Below are 25,641 nucleotides of genomic sequence, written 5' to 3' on the forward strand. Positions count from 1 at the left end.
TGTTTTCTTTTGTGTAGACTCACGCATTTTTATAACAGCACAGTGTATGTTTCTTATACTTTATTTAATGGTTCACAAAGTGATGTCCTATAGTAGTACTAATTTAAACACTCTGAGAAAATGAATGGCAAGGAGTGTCCAAAACAAACTCTCCAGGCTGTTTATCAACTGAGCATTCTAATTCTGCTTATGCTGCAGGAAGGTCCCTAAGCAGCTGCTGACAGACACACATTAGAAATATGTATGTTGCAGGCTGTAAGGAAATTTAAATATTGAGCATAAGTAAATTATAGGCTCTCTAACATTCCTTCCAACTTTTAGATTCTATTAACCTATCCACAGTTATTAACCGTATTTCTCCATGTATAAGACGCACCTTTTGAAAAATTTAGGATCTAAAAATTGGGTGCATCTTATACAGTGGTTGTAGTGGGGTTTTTTTACTTGCATTTCCCGCTTTTTAGCGCTTGTTTTTGTGCTTGTTGAAGACAGTGATTCGTCATCAGATACAGATGAGAACAAGGTAATGAACAGGAGTTTTGACAGGGATGAAGAGTTGTATGAATTTTATGATGAATAAAACTTGAGTTCAATAACTTTACATTATACATTTTTTTTTCAAGTTTCAGGCCCCAAAATTAAGGTGCGTCTTATATACTGCTCACAAAAATTAGGGAATATTTCAAAATGAATGTGAGGTGAAAAAAAAAGCATTTGATTATTTTTTTTATTAAACAAGGACATCAGAAAAGCAAAGACAAGTCAAAGAAAGTTGTTCAATTATGCAAATGATATGCAAACCAACTTTTATTTCATTGGTGAAAAGGCACTATACAAAAGGCTGAAAGTACTAGAGTATCTGCACGTTCCCTGATCCCCTAATTTTTGTGAGCAGCGTACATGGAAGCGTCTTATACATGTGGAAATACAGCAATTCCCTGAAAAATTAACTTGAAAATCAAATGATCATATTACAGAAAATTTGGATTTATTTGCAAAGGAGCTATACAATAATCTAATTTTCTAGCTTTATACCAGTAATAAAACCTTTCATACCATAGTCAAATTAATTCCATCTTTCCCAAATATCAAAGACTCCAATAAGCAACAGAGTGTAGTCACTTTGCTAATGTCCACTTGTGGGATTGCTTGGTTGCATTTTTTATTGATAAAATGTAAACCATCATCAACATAATGTTCAAAAAGGTTTAATATATATTCTTGGGTTTCCTCATTCAGCTGAAAATAAAACAAATATTTTAGCTAGACCAGATAAAATATGTTATTAAGTTTAGAAATGAGTTGTTTCATATCTTTATATTATAATATGTTTTGTGACTTTTGGACTATAGGGTACAAATGCAATAAGATATAAAATAAATTAAAAAATACCTCCTATGACTTGGGACACATGGGGAGATTTGGGGTGGTAATGGGTACACAGGTGTTTATAATCATTTGTTAAACTGTCAATATGTATTTCATACAATCTTTTATATTGATATCTCTCACAATTAAGAACAATGAAAAAGAAGAATCATGAAAGAAAACATTTAAAAATACCTACTAGAACACCACTACCCTCCCCCCCCCCACACACATACACATTGGTGAGGATGTAGAGCAGCGAGAACTCACACTCACTGCTGGAGGGATTACAAAATGGTACAGCCACTTGGAAGACAGCCTGGCAGTTTCTTATACAGCTAAACAGTTTCATCATATGATCCAGCAATCACACTTTTGTGTATTTATGCAAATGAGTTAAAAATTTTGTGTTTATAAAAACATTTTTTGGTTTAATTTTTTTCTAGTTTTATTGAGAAATAATTGATATACATCACTGTATTAGTTTAAGGTGCAGAGTTGACCCTTGAACAACACAGGAGTTGGGGTGCCAATACCCATGCAGCTGAAAATTTGCATACAACTTTTGAATGTACAGTTGATCCTTTACATCTGTGAATTCAACCAAATGTGGCTCAGAACCTGCATTTTAAGTCAATGTTTGGGAATGGGAAAATCGTGTTACAGATCTGCATGTGGTTGAACTCCCAGATGCAAAATCTGCAGATATACAGGATCACCTGTATTTATTGAAAAAAATCCATGTACAGATGGACCTGCACAGTTCAAACCTGTGTTGTTTAAGGGTCAACTGCATTGTGAAATGATTACCACAAAAGGGTTAGTTTACATCTATTATTTCATATAGATACAATAAAAAAGAAAATAAAAACTCTTAGGATCCACTCTCAACAACTTTTCTATATGTCACATAGTAGTGTAAACTATAGTTATTTTTAATAGCCAAAACTTGGAAGCATTTGAAATGTCCTTCAGTAGGTGAATCAATTAATGTGATAAATCTATACAATGTAATATTATTCCATGATAAAGAGAAATTATATATCAAGCAACAGAAAGACATGGAGGAACATTAAATGCATATTGTTAAATGAAAAAACCAAGCTACAATTCCAACTATTCTGGAAAAGGCAAATCTATGGAGACAGTAAGATCAGTGGTTGCTGGGGGCTGAGGGAGAGTGGATGGATGAAGAAGTGGAGCACAGATATTTAAGGCAGTAAAACTACTCTTTATGGTACAAAATGGTGGATACATGACATTATGCATTTGTAAATTCCATAGAATTGTACAACACAAAGAGTAAACTCTAATGCAAACTACAGACTTTAGTTAATGTATCAGTGCATCATTATTGATAATATATCACAATATATCAATATTAACACACCAATAATATATTAACAATGTATCAATATCAATGATGTATCAATGATATTGATCCACCTATTTTAACAAATGCACCACAGCAATGCAAGATGTTAATAACAAGGGAAACTAAGTTTGGAGGAGAGGGAGAATATGAGGACTCTCTGTACTCTGTTAACATTTTCTGTAAACCTAAATCTGTTCTAAATAATAAAGTCTTAATTTTTTTAAATTTATTTATTAAATTTAATGCAGTGACATTGATAAATCAGGGTACATATGTTGAAAGAAAACATCTCTAGATTATTTTGACATTTGATTGTGCTGTGTACCCCTCCCCCAAAGTTAAATTGTCTTCTGTCACCTTCTATCTGGTTTTCTTGTGCCCCTCCCCTCCCCCAACCCCTCTCTCCTTCTTCGCCCCCTCCCCCCTCCCCCCACCCTAAAGTCTTAATTTTTTAAAAGTAAATTTGGGAAAGTTTTAAATCTTATGGTAATAGCCATAATAAATTCTCAGTTTTGAAAAGTACTTTCTTTAATAAGGTACTCTGAGACTAGACCACAATATTGTTAAAATGATGATGCCTAAGAACGAGCAAAACAATAGTTTTCTAATTCATCTTTGGATAGGAAGAGGCAGAGAAGATGGCTTTTTTGGAGTGGGGACTGGGATGTGGCAAAAAACTTCAAAAGATAGCTTGTTAAAGTAAGGTAAAGAGAAATCCTATTTTAGAATGGAGAGGGTGCAGAAGTTAAGGTGGAACTGAACTGTTGTGAGTAATAATGTAACACTTCCTTCATTTGGGGTAGAATGAAGCTTCTGAGGTTAGAGTATGTCTGGGATCATGAAACTAAGACCAAGTGGGAGGTACACTGGTTTCCTCTTCTGTCTGGCTCTCAGCGCTGTTATGTTAGGGCTTCCTAAAATCTGAAAATTATGACTGTTAGTACCTGGACTGAAATGTCTTTTTCTTCACTGTGTCCTCTCCCACTATCCCAAGCCTTCGGCAGTCTTTCTAAATGCCCTAGCCTGTTTCTAGCTGTGTTTTGGAGTCTAGGGAGGGGTCTGCATTTGTTCTTGAGAGGAATCAGTCTGGGGAGAAGCTGGGCAGGGTAGGCAGGGACCAGAGTGACAGACAGACTGGCAGGCTGAGGTTGTAAACAGCGAGGATGGATATGGGGAATATGTAAACCTTCCTCGAGAACTCCCTCCATAATGCACACGAAGACTTACCTTACTGCAATGAAGGCACTGGAGGGAAACTGAGATATTGGGAAGTTTTGGGTTGCACTTACTTTTTTAGAAATGCTCTTCATCCAGGTTTTAACATAAGGCATCCATTTCAGTTCTTCAGGATCCACAAACACCATTCCACATCGACTAACTGTTGCAGGAGAAGCAACCTTTAGATCTTGCACCTAAAATTAAAGAAGGTTGAACAGGATACAGCTAATATGATATTTCTTTATTACTGAACCTTCAATGTTAATGAATCACATGTTCAAAGTTTAAGTTAACATTGAAAGGCTTCATGTGGAAGTGGGAGAGCTATAAGTAATCAGAAATGGAGAAGAAAAGTTCAATGAAGCATAAGGTGAAAACACCCGTAAGTATAGGAGGACACTGTCAAATCCTTATGGCGGGATTAGGTATTTATTTTTCCTTCTTTTGTCTCTTCTTTCTTATTTCATTCTTGTACCCAAACCTAGTCTAATACCTAGCATGTAGTAGGCATTCAATCAATGTTTGATGAATAGATATAGTAGGGATATTATCTTCCATAATATTTTGTCACTGTATCTGGTCCACATTACTCTTTCAAACCTTCCATCAAATGTTCATACCACCCTGGAATAACTTATTCACTTTAAGTACAACATTTTTTTTAATTTAGAAAGCACTTCAAATTATGTGAATTCATCTGTATATATTAAATATCTCCAAGTGAAAAGAAACAAGTTCTGGGGAAGCCAGAAATTACTGTGTTTACTGTTTATAGAGAGACAGGAATGTTTGAGAGACTTTGGTTGTCAGGAGGAACAATACATCACAAACAGACAATTTAGTAAGTATTTAGTACATAAACAAAACATCATAGTAGGCCTTACAGTTAGTAAATGATACATCAGTGTGAGAAAGAAAATGATGGGATGCCATTCTAGCAAATGGTTTCTTCACAGCACGGCACGTATATTTACCTCAAAAAGCATGTGGATTTGAGGTGTGAGTTTAATCCTCTCACTGTTAGCCAGGCAAAGCATTTTGTTATCATCCAACACTGTATTCATATTTTCAATCCAAAGAGCATCCACTGGCCCATCACTGATGATCCATTTATGGTCTTCTGAAGTATCACTCACAGCTGCTCGGACGCTTAGTGCCATTAAGCCATCTTTCCACTCAAAGGTTATGTTATTTACTTCACCATATAATTCCCCCATTGTAATTGATTTAGGATTAAGAACATATGTCTTAACCGGTTGGTAAAAGGGATTATCTATACCAAGTTGTCGCAAATTCCCTAAAGTTTCTGCTAGTATTCGGTAAACTGTGGTTTTGCCACCTCCAGTTGGCCCAACTAACATAACACCATGCCTTACTAGCATAGTTTCATAGAACTGAATCACTTTTTTAACCATACATGTCTCAGGCTGAAGATTTTGTGTTTTCATGACATCTATAATTGTTGACTGCAATATACCATAATCGTGTTCTGGAATTTGGACTCCAGGGAAAAGGTCAGATATGATTCCACTGAAATAACAAAAGTAAAATCAATTAAGAACCATTGGTCATTGAGTTTTTCCCATCTTTGTTACAATTAATTAAGTAAACATTAAAATGAACCTTATTTTCTCACTGAGCTTCTCTTCTAATCATGTATAGCAGTACTAGTATGTCCTATGTGTTATACCAGAATCTATCAATCCTCTAATATTGTACTTGATTTTTTTTGTTTCCTGTGCTGTAGACCAATGTTCTTAAATATACTGGGAGCCTTCTGAAGTAAGGAGAATGTCTTGTGTGTTTGTATTGTCCGCAGTATGTGACACAGTGCCAAGGTGAGGAATCTACTCATTTTATTTTTAATACTATATTTCCAACTCAACTTCTCCTAAATGTCCTTATGTGCGCTTATAACTGTAGGTTGATAGCAAAAAAAAAATAAATAACATGAAAATAAAAATAGAAAACTAGCAGGTAAAAAAGGGAGTAAAGAAAAAATTGGCTTTCTGTGGGAAACAGTTAAAATTGGGTGTTTCTATGGGTAAAAAAAATCTAGATCTCTACTTCATACTATATACACAAATGCATCCAGGATACAGTACAGGTTTTAATATAAAATGGCAACAAAGGTACTAGATGAAAATATAAGAGGTGCATTTTGCACCACTGTGGTAAGAAGGTCTTTCTAAGAAAGACAAGAAATCTACAACTGTAAAAAATGTTGTAAAGTGAAAAAAATAAAAACAAGTAAAAAACAAACTTCTGTGAGATTAAAGGCTTTATATACACTCTTAAAGAATAAAAGATGAAGAAGTATTTCCAATTTTTATACCTGATAAAGTTTATGAGTTTCTACCAACCAATAAGTAAAAGAGCAAAACAAAAAAATGCATAGAATAACAAATATAAATGACCATCAATGAAGATAAGAAATGACACTAATAATTAAAGATATGAATGCATTAAAGACTTTAGGTCCCGCTTTAAAACATTTAAAGGGAAATGCACATTTTCATAAAACCATTTATATAAATGTAAAATGTCTTTGGAGGATTTCTTGATAAACTCTCTAAATTAAAAATGCTTGTTACCTTGTGAACTAACAAACATACTTCCTGGAATCTCAATTATAGAAATATCATAAGTGTGCAAAAGATAAGATAGATGTTCATCATTGTATCCTACCAAAGGGAGTAGTCACAGTTCTCAGAAACAGGAACACTGACAGAGACAAAGGCAGAGGGAATCCCCAGCAGTTGTAAGAGGACACCCGTAGGACAGATGCGCACAGGGGTAATGGGCAGGTGGTCCCGATTAGAGCAGGACAGAGGGCTCCAAAGAGACAAATTCAATAGAGCATTTTGTTTAATTGAAGGTTTTCTTGTTTGTTTGTATTTAGGAGGTTTACACTCTGGTAGAATTTTGAGACAAATTAACAATAGGTAGATAAGAAAGTAGGCAAAGTACTAAAAAATGAGAATATAAAAATATAGCAAAAATAAGAAGCTAGGTAATTTAATAACAAGGGAAGTATTGCATAGAATCCTATAGCTATGATAAACTATTGAAATCCTAGATATTTAGCTCAAGTGGTACTGTAATATGACCATCTGGGGGAAGAGCTGCATGTGCAAGTACTCATTTCCCTGTTAGAAACTTAACAGGTAATATCTAAAACTGAAAAATCAAGAAATGACAGAAACATGGTACTAAAAATATGGAGGAAAATAGCAAAATGAATGAACTAATTAATAAAAATGATTTGATTTTGGAAAGTTGGTGAAGGGCAGGGAATGGTTGTTTTTCATGAGACTAATTTATGACACCATTTTATTTTTAAAACTACTACATGCATGTCTTAGATAAATGTCAAGCTAAATAATAAAAGTAGAAATACATAGATAAAAGCAATCTCATTTATGTTAAACCCAAGTCTAATTTTGGGTGGTGGGAATTTCTTATAACCAAATGTTAATTTGTATAGCATGCAGTCTGATATATTTTTTTTAACTGGATGGATGATAATTATAGTCCCTTTATTTTAAACTAATATATATATATATATTTAAATTAATATATATATATATTTAAACCGCAATAAGTATCTCTAGAAAGATGAGAAAGTTATTACCTTGTTAGAGACAGATATGTTTGTAGATAAGACTATCTTTTACATTTACACGGTAGATACTCTTCATTCTGTAACATCTAGAAACGTACCTGAACAAAACAGCGTCATCTGTTAGGAATTTGGGCAAGTTGGAGTCTCGTAAAGCTCTTATCAACACTACATCTTCATTTAGGTCTGGATTCTCTCTTTTTAAAGACCTAATTTTAAAATAGTAATTCAGATAACATTGTGAGAACATAGCATTGAATGTGATTTTCCACACCCCTGGATCTGGGATTCCACCTGCAGAAAGCTGTGGGGGGCGCCCGGCTGCAGGTTCCTGCTGGAAGCTGAGGAGCTTGTCCTCTTCGCCCAGAGCGCCCTTCTCCATCAGAGCATGCGCAGAAGTCAGGTACTGTCTCCCTGCCCTTGAGGGGAATGACTAGGACACCTCACCCTCCAGCCTCATCCTCCCTGAATTTACATGCATCCCTGTATGCATCACTATGATTTACATCCTTGTGACTGTCTTGTACTTCAGCCTGACACACCCAGCTTTGCTCTTTTGTGGGCTCTTATTTCCCCTTTGGGATCCAACCCAGTTACTCCCTTCTCTAGAAACTTCCTCCATCCCTCCGGGCAAACCTTGGGTATAGTCCTCTGGTGGTTTTCACTACATCGTATTCTAGATGATAGCGCATTTGCCTGCCTCACCCACTGGGCTGTAGTGTGTTCTTTGAGTGCAAGTGTATTTGAATGCCATAGTATTGCTTTTCCTTAAGTGGCAATCCTGTGAAGAGGAGAAATACTGTACCTTGGAGGTTAAAAGAAAAAACAGAGAGGTAGAAGGGCAGAGATATTTGTGCAAAAAGCCAGGGATACATAAGCCAGGCCGACAAGAGCCGGGAGCAGCAAGGAGGTACGTCCCCTCAGGGACTCGGGACCAGTTGGGGATTCCAGGGGCAGGACTTTCAAGAAGATATCATGAGAAATTGGAGCCTGAAAAGAGAAAAGGCTCGTGCTTTCCTAGAAGCGAGAAGGCAGCTCAGTCTTGGACCATACTGTGAGGACAGGTGACAAGAGCCTGGATTGAAGACAGAACGATGAAACGGAAGTTTTCCAAATACTTCAGGTCTTGCCAGGTGACAGATATGACTTAACTGTATACGCATAACAGACTGTATGCCTTTGAAGTCTCATCATGGGCTTACGTTGGTAAAGGCTTTTGTAACACTAAAACCCAGTGTATGTGATAAGTAGAGGGGAAATGAAAGTTAGCCAGAGCCTCATCTAGATTCAGGTTCAGTCTGGGCACAACCTGGTTGGGCCTCACAGTGAAGAACTGCTCTGGGGTGAGGAGAGATGCCTCATTTCACTGTGGAATGGGATGTTAAGATAAGAATGACAACAGCAGCAGCTAACATTTATTCAACACTTACTAAGTTACTTTAAAAGCTTTTCATTAATTAACCATTAGACGCATTTGATTACACTTTTCGAAATTTCACTGTTGACCACCTTGGTCTCTTCTTACCCAGCCATGACCAGTACAGACTTGACAGCTCTCATGCCAAAGTCGTAGTGATCTTGCTGAGACAACTGTTCACTGCAGAGCTTATACATCTGAGTCATTTTTCTTGCCAATACTTTACTGGATTCAAATCCTTCAGAGTACAGAATTACCTAGAAAAAGTATAATACAATGCTTATTATATTATATTGACAAAAATAAATTAGCATTATACCAATGTAGTCAAAATATACTTTAGGCATTACAGATCTCCAAGTTCTTTCATCATTTAACAAAGAAATGTAAAGATTGAAGGGAAAGGGGTTTTCTGAGCCACAAGAAGGTGGGAGGTGGGATACTGTATTGGGAGTTCCAAGTGCTGATTTTGCTTTCTTTCTCTAGATGAAGATGTGGCTTTAGTGACACTTGCTTCAAAAAGTAGAGTGCCCACTGCTTGAAATTGTTCACATAGTGAAGGTTGGATGGTGTTACAGGCCAGACAGTGTCCGGGACAGCAGCGTGCTCCCTGTAGGCTCCCGGGAGTCCAGGGAATCTATGAAAATATTTGCAGCCACTCTCTGGCCCTGGGATGCTACCTTGCTTCTGACAAGTTTCTGAATCCTTGGTTAATAAGTCAATAATAATAGTGGAGGCCCTGGCCGGTTGGCTCAGCGGTAGAGCGTCGGCCTAGCGTGCGGAGGACACGGGTTCGATTCCCGGCCAGGGCACACAGGAGAAGCGCCCATTTGCTTCTCCACCCCTCCGCCGCGCTTTCCTCTCTGTCTCTCTCTTCCCCTCCCGCAGCCAAGGCTCCATTGGAGCAAAGTTAGCCCGGGCGCTGGGGATGGCTCTGTGGCCTCTGCCTCAGGCGCTAGAGTGGCTCTGGTCACAACATGGCGACGCCCAGGATGGGCAGAGCATCGCCCCCTGGTGGGCAGAGCGTCGCCCCTGGTGGGCGTGCCGGGTGGATCCCGGTCGGGCGCATGCGGGAGTCTGTCTGACTGTCTCTCCCTGTTTCCAGCTTCAGAAAAATGAAAAAAAAAAAAAATAATAATAATAATAGTGGAGGTGGGTACAGATCCCCCCCCCCCCCTCCAACCCGTAATCTATTAGAATCACTGTAATTGGCCTCAAAATTGGGGTTGGAAATGATGCAGGGATTTCTTTCTGGTGTCTGTTTTGTTTGCTCCATCACTACCTGTTTGCACAGGGTTCTGCACACTGCAGGTGGTTGAGAATATTTACTGATGACAGACCTGACTCATTCGGTCTGTAACAACCATAGGAGCAGCATTCAATGGACTGGATTTTTAAATTTCTTCAGTGAGTTACTGAGTAATAATAGGATGAAACATGAGATGTGAACAAAATGTTGGACTGAGTTCTAAACCTGGTTTTCTTCCTACCAGCTTTGGACAATGAACAAGTCATTCATTGTCCCTGTCTGCAGAGGGTCTAGAGTGAACACACCACCTGCCTTAAAAGCTCGTAACCCGCCCTGGCCAGTTGGCTCAGCGGTAGAGCGTCGGCCTGGCGTGCAGGGGAACCCGGGTTCGATTCCCAGCCAGGGCACATAGGAGAAGCGCCCATTTGCTTCTCCACCCCCCCCCCCCCTTCCTCTCTCTCTCTTCCCCTCCCGCAGCCAAGGCTCCATTGGAGCAAAGATGGCCCGGGCGCTGGGGATGGCTCCTTGGCCTCTGCCCCAGCCACTAGAGTGGCTCTGATCGCAACATGGTGACGCCCAGGATGGGCAGAGCATCGGCCCCTGGTGGGCAGAGCGTCGCCCCTGGTGGGCGTGCCGGGTGGATCCCGGTCGGGCGTGTGCGGGAGTCTGTCTGACTGTCTCTCCCCGTTTCCAGCTTCAGAAAAATACAAAAAAAAAAAAAAAAAAAAAAAAGCCGGTAACCCCACTATGACCATAGAAGGTGCTGGGGACCCAGGAGATGATGCATGCATTCTACTAATAAAAGCAATAATTTTCCTAATGGGAGCATTTCCCTCCCACCCCCTATCCCCCACCCCTACCCCCCAGAGTGAGAAGCAGGGTGGTGGGGGGAGGCAGACAGACAGACTCCCGCATGCGCCTGACCCGGATCCACCCAGCATGCCCACCATGGGCGATGCTCGGCCCCTCTGAGGTATTGCTCTGCTGCAATCAGAGCCATTCTAGCGCCTGAAGTTGAGGCCATGGAGCCGTTCTCAGTGCCCAGGCCAACTGCGGGAGGCAAAGAGAGAGATAGAGAGGAAGGAGAGAGGGAAGGGTGGAGAAGCAGATGGGCACTTCTCCTGTGTGCCCTGGCCGGAACCGAACCTGGGACTTCCACACGCCGAGCTGACGCTCTATCGCTGAGTCAACCGGCCAGGGCCTCTAATGATAGGATGTGACATGGTTTAGTCTATTCTTAGGTAATTATTTTTACTTCATATAAAGAAATATTATAAATTAGCTGTTATAAAAGGAATTATTAACCACAGAGTAATCTGTGTTTTTTGGAAAACTTCATTCTAAATTAAAGGGTAATGTTTGTTATAAAATGTGGAGCTGAGCATAAAGGACCTTCTAGAGCCCTGAAAATATCCTGTATTTTTGGTCTTGATGGTCACATAGGTGAAAACGTGTATGAATTCCCTGAGCTGTATGCCTATGATCTGTGCATTTTACTATATATAAATTATACCATTGTAAAAAGTGCCAAGAAAAATCACATTGGCTCTTAGCTAATATGAAGAAACAAAAACCAGTTTAAATATAAAGATTTCTAGATAGACACAGAAAGAACAAATATAATATAAATAATTAGTTAATGGCTATTTTGTTACTAAGCTGATACAGACTTATAAACCAACCCCCACCCTCCCTCATAATGAATTATTTTCCTCCCCTCAAACATGAATCTAGAGAGCTGTTTAAAGGAAGGAGAAAGTATAAGTTAACACTTCTCCAGACATTTGTAAATTCTTTCACATAGCTCCAACTCAACATCCCAGACTCTAATAAAAAATAATACATAAAGTAAGAATAATATAGTATTTTTAGAATGAATCCAGACATTTTAATTTCTAGAGATGAACTGATAAACCCCAATGAACCTATTCAACTCACTGTTTCCAGTTTTAAGGACCTACTATATTCCAATACCATTCGAGGCATTAGGGATATAGCATTTACACACACACACACGTACACACACAGAGACAATAAAAATTCTAAGTGATAGCAATTATATCTACTCTTATGAGCAAACAATGCTGTTTATATAACCTTTGCCAGGGTACATTCATAACAGAAACTTTCTACTTCAATAGAACCAAATGGTAAATAAAAGAAATAAGCTTAAATTTGTTCTGCTTTATAATGTGAAGCTCACCTCTGCAATCAAGGCATAATTTGGAACCATCATTGCAAAAGGTCTGAACAGGGCTTTCAGATTATCTGGCAATTCAGTTCTGCCTGCATAGCCAGGATTCATTGTGATGAAGGCTGCACAAGTCATGACCAGCTTTATTTCCCTCCCCTCAAACATGAATCTAGAGAGCTGTTTAAAGGAAAGAGAAAGTATAAGTTAACACTTCTCCAGACATTTGTAAATTCTTTCACATGATTATTACTGGAGTAAAAATATACACAATGGAGCATTCAAACAAAGACAAATGAATCCTGCTGTTAGCCAACAGGGACTATTTCTTCCCTGATCCTGTCTTCCCCATTCCCTGTCTCTTCTGAGCTCAGTGCTTCCAACTCTCTGCCTCCCTGCTCCAGCACTGCCCAACTGTCACTTACTGCCTGGCCCAGTTCTGCAATTTTCTAGGCCTCCACATTTTTTGCTGAGCCTCCTCAATTCAACTTAGACCGAATGGCCACTGAACCTCTCTACCCCCACTTTCTGGTTTTCCCCCAAAACTACCCCTGCACTTTTATTCAACAGCAAACACCTGTTGAGCATCTGTTGCAGGTGAGGCAGTGGGTTAGGCATGGATGTGGAGAGCTGAAGGAGACTCATTTCTGAGCCCTCTGGAAGTTTCTGGGCTTGCTGACTCAAGCCTGCAAACCATGACCATGCTGTGCAATTGAGGCTGGAGTGGAGGTGTGTGCAAAGCCCACTGGGAGCAGAGCCCACTGGAGGAGCAGGAAGCCTGCTGGAGAACTGAGGAAGGAGGAGGGGCATTTCACATGGACAAGTGGGGACAGCTACTCCAGTCAAAGGGAGCAGAAACAAATTACACTGCATGTTCAGGGAATGACCAGCTATTCACTCTGCCCAGCGGTAAAGTTCTTTGAGGAAAGTGTAAGTAGGTCGGGCCTGAGCATCAGGAATTTTGCAGTTTAGATTAAGGAATTAAGATTTTGTCCTATTGGGGAGGAGGAAGCAGAGAAAACTTTTGAGCAGAGTGTCAGGGTCAAAGATGGTAGTAGAGAGGCTGGACAGGGGGTCCAGTAAGGAATTGTTACTGGGGGGGATGATAAGAGCCAGAATTATGGGATTATCATTGGGGGCAAGGGGCAGCTAGCAGAAAAAATTAAGTGGACTTGGTGATTGATGGCTTAGATTCTGGGGTTGACAGTAATGGGGAAGATCCAAGATGAATTTAGGGTCTAGCTGGGCCACTAGATGAAGGCAGTATTAAGATCACGAAGAATACAGGGGAAGATGGGACAGAGCTGGGAGATGTATCATGTCCTGGAGGAGAACATGCTGGATGGTACAACTGGAGACTGGTCCTGCTGCTACTAAATTGCTATTTGTGTTATTCAAACCTGTAAATTTCCATTCTTTAGTTTTTTCATCCATTCCAGGGAATAGGTCATATTCCAACTATCTCATTTGGCCACTACAACTTGAGGATGAGACTTGTTGGTGTCTGGTGTCCTCCACCTTTCTCTGACCTCACAGGGGTACTCTCTACTTGGCCAGGCTTTGACTTGTCCTCCATTTTCTGTGATCCTTCCTCCTTTCACCCCATTCTTGCTCACAGCTACTCAGCAAGGTGATAATGACCTGTGAGTTGTGCTGTATCTGGAGGACCCTGCATTTAATACAGGCCTCCCAGAGAAGGCAAGGGAGTATGTAGTTAAAGGAATGCATACTTTACAGTCACACAAACTTAGGTCCGTGGTGTTCCCAGAAATACTTCAAAATCCCTTTGAATCCTTTCTACCTGTACATAACCTGGGGAAAATGCCACCTACTTTACATAGGTTTGGTGTAAAGATAAAATAAGTGAGTGTAAAGTACAACAACCTGTACAATTTAGCAGCTCATTAAATTCCAATTTTGGCGTTCTTTTACTTGTTCTATAGTTAGCTGTTTTCACAGAGGTGATAATCACACATTAACAACTCTTCTGCAGGGATCCTTCCAGTGAGCATGGCCCCTGTCCCTGGAGCCCAAGCAGGGTCCAGGGACCCCCTTGCTATGTCAGCACAAACCCTTATAGCTGGATCCTGAGGAGGTCAGGGGCTCTTCAGGAAGGGGCCAAGTTAGTGGTGGGGACCCTTCAGGGACCTGGGGCAGTGGCTGTGTAAATACTAAACCACTGGCAAAGCTAGTCTGGTTTATATAGTCTGAACATTAGTCTGCCCTTTGGTGATCTTGTGACCATATATCAGAAGGTCAACACAGAGTCTTAGGGGACTTGGTTCACCCTTCACCGTGATCAGCTGCCCGGTATAAAACCATTCTTCAAGAACATGCTCCTATGGGCTGAAACATTTTGAAATGGTGGGGCCACATTTGTATCTTCATCTGATCCTATATTCCTCAGCTTCTCCTGTTCAGTGAATTCTGGAGAGCCTGGATCCCCCGGAGTCCCCAGCACTCCTCTCCCATGTTCCACCAGCACCAGGCTGAACCTGGGGACCATTATGAAGGCAGTGGAGCCCAGAAGAAGCAGCACCAGAGAAACCTAGCAGGGAAGTAAATGTTAGAGGCAAGAACAAGAAAGGCGAGGAAGAAAATAGATGTGTATGTGTGTGCATAAGAGTGTGTATGTGTGTGTGTGTGTGTGTGTGTGTGTGTGTGTGTGTGTGAAGAACAGAGTTGCGCGAGGGCAGGAACTGTGCCCCAGGTCCCAGCACAATGTCTGACGTGTGGTTGTTTCTGTGTTGCCTGGATGAGGAACGAATTCTCCCAACCAAGTTGTGTTACTGTAGTACCCAGTGATTACACTGGAAACACGTCACAGGCAGGCTAAAGTTCACACTGTCCTTCCAAAAACACAGCATGCAGTACATTAATTACAAACTGAAGAAGTGCTACCTTCACAGAATGTTGCCCCATGCCCTACCTTTGTGGCTTTGGCATTCCTAATGGTAATGAGTTGCTGTGCGATGACTGAAAGGACTTCTATGTCAATTCGATTGAATTCATCAAAGCAGCACCAGGCCCCTGACTGCGCCAGACCGCTAAAGAAGCGCCCCATCATCTGAAACCAAAGCAACGTCATTCAACTTTGCATGACATCACTGAATGCCTTCAAAAGTTATATTTTAAGCTGAAATATTAAATAGAAAAGAGGCAGTATGTGTAAAGCAATAGTTGTATGTGAATAATGGGCTGTGTCAGAAGTTAGCACCTTTCTGTTTGAAGAAACATCATTTTATCTCTTTCTAAATAATTTGAAACTAATTTTTATATTTAATTATATTTAAATACAATGACAATCTGACCAATTTCCATGCTTTTTCATACCCGTCACTTACCTATGTAAATACTTGACAGGTTCTCAAAGAACACGTGGAATAGACACACTTAAGAACTTAAAAAAACCCTGAAGAATTTTACTAATAGGAGCCTTCATTGTCTTTACAAGCTACTCTGGATGGTGGGTGACAGAGAAACCGCTGGGCAGAGCACAGCTGTGCATATCAAGGTCGTGGTTCCAGGTTCCACAGCTGAATCCCACGGGTGGACGGGCACGACCAGGCCCCTGTGGCCATCAGAAGTATAGAACCTCCTTTGGAGACTTTAAGTTTTGGGTTCAGCACTTTTGCTCAAATAAAATCTTAAAAATTTTAATATGCTTCAGTTTATCTTTTTTGTTGTTATGTTCTAAAAGTTTATTCATTATTCTGACTTTGGGAATTCAAATGTATTTTTAAAATTTATTTTTCAATTACAGTTTACATTCAATTTATTTTGTATTAGTTTTAGATGTACAGCAAAGTGGCTAGAAAATCATGTACTTTACAGAGTCATTCCCCGCTGTTTCAAGTAATCCTTGGCCCATTGTGGTACTGCTGGCTATATTGGGCCCCCCCCCCCCCCCCCCCCCCGCTGTAATCTACATCTAAGTGACTATTCTGCAACTACCAATTTTCACTGCTTCATCCCTTCCCCTTTCTTACCCAGTCCTCCAAAGCCCTTCCCCCTGACAGCTGTCAGTCTAGTCTCTGTATCTATGAGTCTGTTTCTACTTTGTTTGTTCATTAGATTTCGCATGTAAGTGAAATCATACGGTATTTGTCTTTTAACACAGCCCATGGTATAGGTTTGGTCTCCTGAACTCAGTTTGCCAATTAAAGAGTCCCAGGTCTGAAATTGAAATGTGAACCTGCTATTTTCCTGGCAAGGTTACAGAGAGAAGGCCCTCAAGCTCCTGTGGCCCGGGGCATCCTTCATGTTGCCCTAGTTCTACTCTGCCCAAATAATTTTTCTTCAACTTTCTTTTGGATTCTGTGAGATATCTCCACCATCCCAGTATCTTTTCAATAAGCAATCTAAACAAATAAAAGAAAATTACTTTAAACAAGCAAAACAAAATATGAGGATATTTAAATGAAGTAGAGAACAGATGTAGGAGATCTGGAGCAGAGAACAGAGATATAATGATAAATAAGAAGGAATAAAAGTTTTATGGCCCTGGCCGGTTGGCTCAGAGGTCAAGTGTCAGCCTGGCGTGTAGAAGTCCTGGGTTCAATTTCTAGTCAGGGCACACAGGAGAAGTAATTATCTGCTTCTTCAACCCCTCCCCCTCACCTTCTCTGTCTCTCTCTCTGTCTGTCTGTCTCTCTCTCTCTCTTTCTCTCCCCCTCTTCCTCTCGTTACCTCTTGCAGCCATGGCTCAAATGAGCCTCCTCAGGTGGCTGCATGGCCTGCCTCAGGTGCTAAAATAGCTTGGTTGTCGAGCAACAGAACAGTGGCCCCAGATGGGCAGAGCATCAGCCCCCGACCGGGGTTGTCGGGTGGATCCCAGTTGGGACACATGTGAGAGTCTGTCTCTCTGCCTCCCTGACTCTCACATGATATATATAAAAAAAGTTTTACTAAGATGAGAAAAGTAATACATTTTCTGATTTAAAAGTAGAGCAAATGCCAAACAAAATGAAAGAATAAAATTGTCTCATCTGGATGCAGCCTGGTAAAATTTCAGAACACCAAGGATCAAGGAAAAACCTTATAAGCTTCGAGAGACAGAGGGAAAATAAAATATTATTTACCTCTCCAAATATATGATGCTATTATCAATCTTATCAGTAGCAAAACTGATGTGAGAAGACAGTGAAATGGGGTTTTCAAAGTCATTAGGGAAAATGATTTTAAACCTATTATTTCACCTTGTACCAAATTTTCAATCAAGCAGATGACCAAAGACAGTCCAGGATATCCATAAACATAAGTGGGAAAAAAATGCTCAAGGAAGTATTCCAGCAAAATAAAAAGAAAATATAAAAAGCAAAAAGAGGATACAGAGAACAGTGGCAGTTGAGTATGTTCTACAACAGTGATTCTCAAACTTAAGTGTGCAGTATAAACACCTGGAGGGCTTGTTAGAAAACCTCAGATTGTTGGGTTTCCCAGCCAGTTTCTCATCCAGAGGGTTCTGCATGGGGCCTGATAATGTGTATTTCTAATAAGCTGCCAAGTGGTGCTAATGCTGTTGGTCCAGAGTTCACACTTTAAGAACCATTGCTTCTCAAGAACTTGGCTGCTCAAAGCAACCAATATCAATTCTGTCACCTAGAGGGATGTTAGTAATGCACTTTAGTTTCTACAGAATCAGAATATGTATTTTAGTAAGATTCTCAGGTGATTCCCAAGCACATTAAAGTTTGAGAAACACTGTTCTAGAAGAAGTAAAGAAAATATAAAAAAATTAACTCTGATGCTTGGAATGTTTTACTTTGAATGGTGGAGGGTCATGATGCATGATGTATGTATTGGTCCTTCTCCATGGGCCCAATTATGCCATTGAATTCCACTATAAATGATCCTTGATATTGGAAGTCTTGCATAATGGGCTTACATTTTAATACTCAACCCCCAGACAAAGCAAAGAAAGCATAATTATAGTTATAGGATAATGCAATTCCATAAACCATGACATGGTAAAACAAAATTATATAAACTAATGAAAACCAGGAGTGAAGTTGGAACAGAAAGCTGGAAGGTCATGGCTAATAAAATCTTGCTAATGAGTTGGCAGATAATGTTCAAAGTTGATATATATAAAAATACAGTAATAAATGTATGTTTTTAAAGATACTAGCAATAACCAGAAGAACTAAAAACCAACATACAAGCACAATCATAAAACTTGTCTCTAGCAACTGGAACAGGGTGACGTGATAATGGAGAAAAATTTTTACTTTTAATTTTGGATCTTTTTTTAATTTTACTTGTCGGTTAGTTTATATTCAGAATTATTCTGTGTCAGTGGCAGGTGCACAGTGTAGTGATAAAACAATCTTTTATTTTACAAAGTGATCCCCCTAATATTTCAAGTACCCCCTGGCACCATACACAGTCATTATAATATTACTGACTATATTCCTTATGCTGTACTTTACATCCCTGCGACTGTTTTGTAACTACCAATTTGTACTTATTAATCCCTTCACCTTTTTTACCAGTTCCTCAATACCCTTACCCAACTCTGGCAATAATTAGTCTATTCTCTGTATCTATGAGTCTGTTTCTATTTTGTTTATTTTGTTCTTTGGATTCTACATAGAAGAGAAATCATATAGTATTTGTCTTTTTCTGTCTGAGTTATTACATTTAGTACAATACTCTCTAGGTCCATCCATGTTTTCACAAATGGTGAAATTTCATTCTTTTTTATGGCTGAATAGTATTCCATTGTGCATATGTACCGCTCCTTTATTCAGTCATTTATTCATGGGCACTTGGGTTGCTTCCATATCTTAGCTGTGGGAGGCAGCCGTCATAATATTTAGGTGAGATGTTACCTGATTCCCATAGGAGGATGTTATAAACTTGTTTAAATAATTCTGTACATTGAAAAAAGACTTGAAACCTGCTAGAGGTAACCAGGAACTGTGCCCGGTCCCTTTGATAAGAAGAGTTGTTTGACTAGGGGACCTTTTCAATAGGTAGAGTTGGTAGGAGAAACTTGCAGTTAGGCCATTTGAGGCCCTCTTACTTTTACCAAATGTTAAAGCAGCATATAATATTGAGGTTTAATTTTAGGCCTAGTACCATATATGGATATACCACTTTTGTTTATCCCTTCATTGGTTAATAAAGATGTGGGGTGTTTCCACTTTTTGACTATTATAGATAATGCCACAATAAAGATTTGTGTATTTTTGTTTTTTTCTTTTTTTGTGTGACAGAGAGAAAAGAGAGAGGGACAGATAGGAACAGAGACAGGAAGAGAGATGAGAAGCATCAATTCTTCATTGAGGCACCTTAGTTGCTCATTGATTGATTTCGCATATGTGCCTTGACCGTGGGGCTCCAGCAGACCAAGTGACCCCTTGCTCAAACCCAGCAATCTTGGGCTCAAGCTGGTGAACCTTGCTCAAACCAGATGAGCCCGCACTCAAGCTGGTGACCTCAGGGTTTTGAAACTAGGTCATCTATGTCCCAGTCCAACACTCTATCCACTGCACCACCACCTGGTCACGCTGACACTTTGTGTTTTGTGTGAACATACATTTTCATTTCTCTTTGCAATAAATATACCAAGGACTGAGACTTTCAGGGACTATAATAACTCTGTGTTTCACATTTGAGAAACCAGTGAACTGTTTTCCACAGCATCCATACCATTCCTTATTCCTAACATCTTAGTTAACACTTGTTACAGTTTTTTGTTGTTGTTACTCTGTCTTTGTGATTACTGTCTGTCCTTGTGATTATAGGTGTCCTGGTGAGTGTGAAGTGGCATCTCATTGTAGTCTTAATTTGCATTTACTAAATCACTGGTGATGTTGATAATCTTTTCTTGTGTTTATTTGCCATTTGTATATCTTCTTTAGAGAGCTGTCTATTCAACTCCTTGCCCATTTTGAACTTAGGTTATCTGTCTTTTTATAATGGAGTTGTAACAGTTCTTTTATACATACTAGGTTCAAAATTTCCATAAGTATATCTCCTATTTTGTGGGTTATATTTTCTTTGAAACACAAACATTTTTAATTTTAATAGCATCTGGTTTATCCAGGTTTTCTATTCATTGTATTTTTGGTGTCACAACTAAGAGGCACAACCCAAGGTAATGAAGATTTATACCTGTATCTCTTCTGCAAGTTTTATTGTTTTAGCTGTTACACACTTAGTCTTTGATCCATTTTGAGTTAGTTTTTGTATGTAGGGTGAGGAAGGGGTTCAACTTCATTTTTTTGCATGTGGCTATCCTGTTGCCCCAGTACGATTTGTTGAAAAGACTACTGACCACTGAATTATATTTACACTCTTATCAAAAATCAATCAACTATAGCAGCTTTATTTATTTATTTATCAAGAGAGACAGAGACAGAGAGAGGGACAAATAAGGACAGACAGGCAGGAAGGGAGATGAAAAGCATTAATTCTTTGTTGTGGCACCTTAGTTGTTCATTGATTGCTTTCTCATATGTGCCTTGACCAGGGGGCTACAGCAGAATGAGTGACCTCTTGCTCAAGTCAGTGACTTTGCGCTCAAGTCAGTGACCATGGGGTCATGTCTATGATCCCACGCTCAAGCCAGTGACCCTACACTCAAGCCAGATGAGCCTGCACTCAAGCCAGCAACCTCGGAGATTTGAACCTGGGTCCTCTGCATTCCAGTCTGATGCTCTATCCACAGTGCCACTGTAAGGTCAGGCTAAAAAGCTTATTTCTGCATGCCTAATTCCATTCTTTTGATAAATTTTTCTATCTTTATGCCAGCCAGTAACCACAGTGTACTGATTACTGTAGCTTTGCAGTAAGTTCTGAAAATGGGAAGTGTGAGTTCACTCACTTTGCTTTTTTTCTTCAAGATTGTTTTGGCTATTTTGGGTGCCTTGAACTTATACATACATTTTAGGATAAGCTTGTCAATTTCCACAAAGAAATAATCTAGGATTTTTATAGAGAGTGCATTGAATCTATAGATTTGGCAAGAACTATCACATTACCGTATTTTTCCCCAAAAGTGGAGGGGAAAATGCCCGTGTCTTTTTTTAAAATTAATTTTAATGGGGTGACATTAATAAATCAAGGTACATATGTTCAGAAGAACATCTCCAGGTTATTTTGACATTTGACTATGCTGCATTCCCATCACCCAAAGTCAAATTATCTTCCATCACCTTCTAACTGGTTTTCTTTGAGCCCCTCCCCTCCCCCAACCCCTCCCTCTCCTCCCCCCACCCCATAACCACCACACTCTTGTCCATGTCTCTCAGTCTCATTTTTATGTCCCACCTATGTATGGAATCATATAGTTCTAAGTTTCTTCTGATTTACTTACTTCGCTCAGTATGTTATCAAGGTCCATCCATGTTGTTGTAAATGAAACGATGTCATCATTTCTTATGACTGACTACTATTCCATAGTATATATGTACCAAAGCTTTTTAATCTACTCGTCCACTGACGGACACATGGGCTGTTGCCAGATCTTCATTATTGTGAACAATACGGCCATAAGTATGGGGGTGTATTTCTTTTGAAACAGTGCTATGCTGTTCTTGGGGTATATTCCTAAAAGTGGGATAGCTGGGTGAAAAGGCAGTTCGATTTTTAGTTTTTTGAGGAATCTCCATACTGTTTTCCACAGAGGCTGCACCAGTCTGCATTCCCACCAGCAGTACAGGAGGGTTCCCTATTCTCCACATCCTCGCCAGCACTTATTCTGTGTTGTTTTGTTGATGAGTGCCATTTTGACCCGTGTGAGGTGATATCTCATTGTGGTTTTAATTTACATTTCTCTAATGATTAGTGATGTTGAGCATTTTTTCATATGCCTATTAGCCATCTGTATATCTTCTTTGGAGAAATGCCCATTTCTTTCGCCCATTTTTTGATTGGATTGTTTGTCTTCCAGGTATTGAGTTTTACAAGTTCTTTATAAATTTTGGTTATTAACCCCGTATCACAAGTATTGTCAAATATGTTCCCCATTGTATAGTTGTCTTTTTATTCTATTCTTATTGTCTCTAGCTGTGCAAAAGCTTTTTAGTTTGATCTAGTCCCATTCGCTTATCCTGTCTTTTATTTCACTTGCCCGTGGAGATAAATCAGCAAATATATTGCTGTGAGAGCTGTCAGAGAGCTTACTGCGTATGTTTTCTTCTAAGACGCTTATGGTTTTATGGCTTACATTTAAGTCTTTTATCCATTTTGAGTTTATTTTTGTGAATGCTGTAAGTTGCTGATCTAGTTTCATTTTTTTGCAGATAGCTGTCCAATTTTCCCAACAGCATTTGTTGAAGAGGCTGTCTTTACTCCATTGTATGCTCTTACCTCCTTTGTCAAATATCAGTTATCCATAAAAGTGTGGGTTTATTTCTGGGTTCTCTGTTCTGTTCCATTAATCCATATGCCTGTTCTTATGCCAGTACCAAGCTGTTTTGAGTACAATGGCCTTGTAGTATACCTTGATATATGGAACTGTGATACCTCCCACTTTATTCTTCTTTTTCAAGATTGCTCAGGCTATTCGTGTTCTTTTGATTCCATATAAATTTTTGGAAAATGTGTTCTATATCTTTGAAGTAAATCATTGGTATTTTAATTGGTATTGCATTGAATTTATAAATTGCTTTGGGTAATATAAACATTTTAATGATGTTTATTCTTCCTAACCATGAGCACGGTACATGCTTCCACTTGTTTGCATCTTCCCTGATGTCTTTTATCAATGTTTTATAATTTTATGAGTATAAGTATTTAATCTCCCTGGTTAAATTTATTCCTAGGTACTTTATTTTTTTGGTTGCAATGGTGAAGGGGATTGCTTCCTTAATTTCTCTTTCTGACAGTTCATTGTAAGTGTATAAAATGCCTCTGATTTCTGTGTACTAATTTTATATCCTGTCACCTTGCCAAATTGATTTATCAGTTTTTTGACTGAGACTTTAGGGTTTTCTATATACAATATCATATCATCTACAAATGAGTTTTACTACTTCTTTTCCAATTTGGATGCCTTTTATTTCTTTTTCTTGTCTGATTGCTGTGGCTAGGACTTCCAGAACTATGTTGCTTAAGAGTGGTGAAAGGGGGCACCTCTGCCTTGTTCCTGATCTTAAGAGGATTGCTTTTAATTTTTGCCCATTGAGTATGATGTTGGCTGTGGGTTTGTCATAGATGGCCTTTATCATTTTGAGGTATGTTCCCTGTATTCCCACTTTGCTGAGAGTTTTGATCATGAATGGGTGCTGGATTTTATCAAATGCTTTTTCTGCATCTATTGAAATTATCATGTGGTTTTTCTCCTTTCTTTTGTTTATGTGATGAATCACATTGATTGATTTGCAAATATTGTACCAGCCTTGCTTCCCCAGAATAAATCCCACTTGAGCATGGTGTATGACTTTTTTTCATATATTGCTGGATCCAAATTGCTACTATTTTGTTGAGGATTTTAGCATCTAAATTCATCAGGGATATTGGCCTACAATTTTCTTTGTGTTGGCTTTGCCTGGTTTTGGAATCAGAATTGTGCTCTCCTAATAAAAGTAGTTTGAAAGTCTTCCTTCCTCTTGAATTTTTTGAAATAGCTTGAGGATAAGAATTAGTTCTTTGAATATTTAGTAGAATTCACTTGTGAAGCTATCAGGCCCCTTTTCTTTTGGGGGAGTTTTTTGATAACTGTTTTGATCTCATTTATTGTAATCAGTCTGTTTAGGTTTTCTGATTCTTCCAGATTAATATTTGGATAGAGGACTTATCTGATATTAAACTGATAGGAACAGATATTACACTTAATCTTAGCCAAAAGGCCGAGAAGCGATATTATATTTGAAATATTATGTTTCAAGGAATTTGTCCATTACATCTAGGTTGTCTAGTTTTTTAGCATACAGTTCTTCATAGTATTTTCTTACAATATTATGAGTTTGTTGTGTCAGTTATTTCTCCACTCTCATTTCTAATTTTATTCATTTGAGTCCTCTTTTTTTCTTGGTGAGTCTGGTTAAAGGTTCATCAATCTTGTTTACCTTTTCAAAAAACCAGCTCCTGATTTTATTGATCCTCTGTATTGTTTCTTTAGCCTCTGTCATTTATTTCTGCTCTGATCTTTATTATTTCCTTCCTTATAGTACCTCTGGGCTTTACTTGCTTTCATTTTTCTAGTAATTTTAGATGCAGTGTCAAGTTGTTTTTTTGACCTTTTTCAAGGTTCTAAACGTATGCCTATAATGCTATGAACTTCCCTCTCAGGACTGCTTTTGCTGTTTCCCATAAATTTTAAGTTGATGTATACTCATTATCGTTCGTTTCTAGGAATTTTTAAATTTCTTCTTTGATCTCATTGTTAACGCATTCATTGTTGAATAACATACTATTTAGTTTCCAAGTGTTTGAGTATGTTTCAGTTTTTCTGTTGTGGTTGATTTCTAGTTTCATGCCACTGTGATCAGAGAAAGTGCTCGATATGATTTCAATCTTCTTAAATTTGTTGAGACCACTTTTGTGCCCTAACATGTGGTCTATCCTAGAGAATGTACCATGAGCACTTGAAAAGAATGTATATTCTGCTGCTTTAGGGTGAAAAATCCTGAAGATATCTATTAAATCGAGTTGATCTAGTGTGTCTTTTAAGTCTGCTCTTTGTTAATTTTCTTCTTGAGGATCTATCTAGTGATGTGAGGTATTGAAATCCCCTACTATTATAGTATTGCTGTTGATCTCGCACTTTAAATCCATCAAAATCTTTATATATTTAGGTGCTCCTATATTAGGTGCATAGATATTTATAATGGTTATCTCTTCCTGTTGGATTGCTCCCTTTATCATTATGTAGTGACCTTCTTTATCTCTTACTAGAGCCTTTGTTTTAAAGTCCATTTTGTCTTATATAAGTACTGGTAAGCCAGCATTTTTTTCATTTCCATTTATGTGAAATATTTTTTCCATCCTTTTATCTTCACTCTATGTGCATCTTTTAAGGTGTTTCTCTTGTAGGCAGCATATATATGGGTCCTGTTTTCTTATCCACACAGCTACCCTGTGTCTTTTGATCGGATCATTTACCATTTACATTTAAGGTTATTATTGACATGTAGTTGTTTATTTTCATTTTATTCTTTAAAACTGTATTCCTCTTTTGCTATATATTTTTTCCCCTTTGATTAGTTTACAACAGGCCCCTTAGCATTTCTTGCAGCATTGGTTTGGT

The 25,641-nt window shown here is 38.8% G+C and overlaps 1 protein-coding gene and 1 pseudogene across 1 annotated transcript in view; both read right to left on the bottom strand.

Moving 5' to 3' along the window:
• DNAH6 (dynein axonemal heavy chain 6) overlaps nucleotides 1–25,641 on the bottom strand; it is a 300,118-nt gene that overhangs the window by 153,534 nt on the left and 120,943 nt on the right. Inside the window, exons 30-36 of the mRNA XM_066377849.1 lie at nucleotides 15,370–15,507; nucleotides 12,453–12,620; nucleotides 9,109–9,257; nucleotides 7,685–7,792; nucleotides 4,936–5,491; nucleotides 4,033–4,155; nucleotides 1,057–1,239 (exon numbers count right to left, since the gene is read on the bottom strand). Of these exons, the coding sequence (XP_066233946.1) occupies nucleotides 1,057–1,239; nucleotides 4,033–4,155; nucleotides 4,936–5,491; nucleotides 7,685–7,792; nucleotides 9,109–9,257; nucleotides 12,453–12,620; nucleotides 15,370–15,507 (1,425 nt within the window). The remainder of the gene's footprint in view (nucleotides 1–1,056; nucleotides 1,240–4,032; nucleotides 4,156–4,935; nucleotides 5,492–7,684; nucleotides 7,793–9,108; nucleotides 9,258–12,452; nucleotides 12,621–15,369; nucleotides 15,508–25,641) is intronic.
• LOC136401761 (U2 spliceosomal RNA) lies at nucleotides 24,144–24,253 on the bottom strand (annotated as a pseudogene).

This window comes from Saccopteryx leptura, chromosome 3 (genome assembly GCF_036850995.1).
Source record: "Saccopteryx leptura isolate mSacLep1 chromosome 3, mSacLep1_pri_phased_curated, whole genome shotgun sequence".
Lineage (NCBI taxonomy): Eukaryota > Metazoa > Chordata > Mammalia > Chiroptera > Emballonuridae > Saccopteryx > Saccopteryx leptura.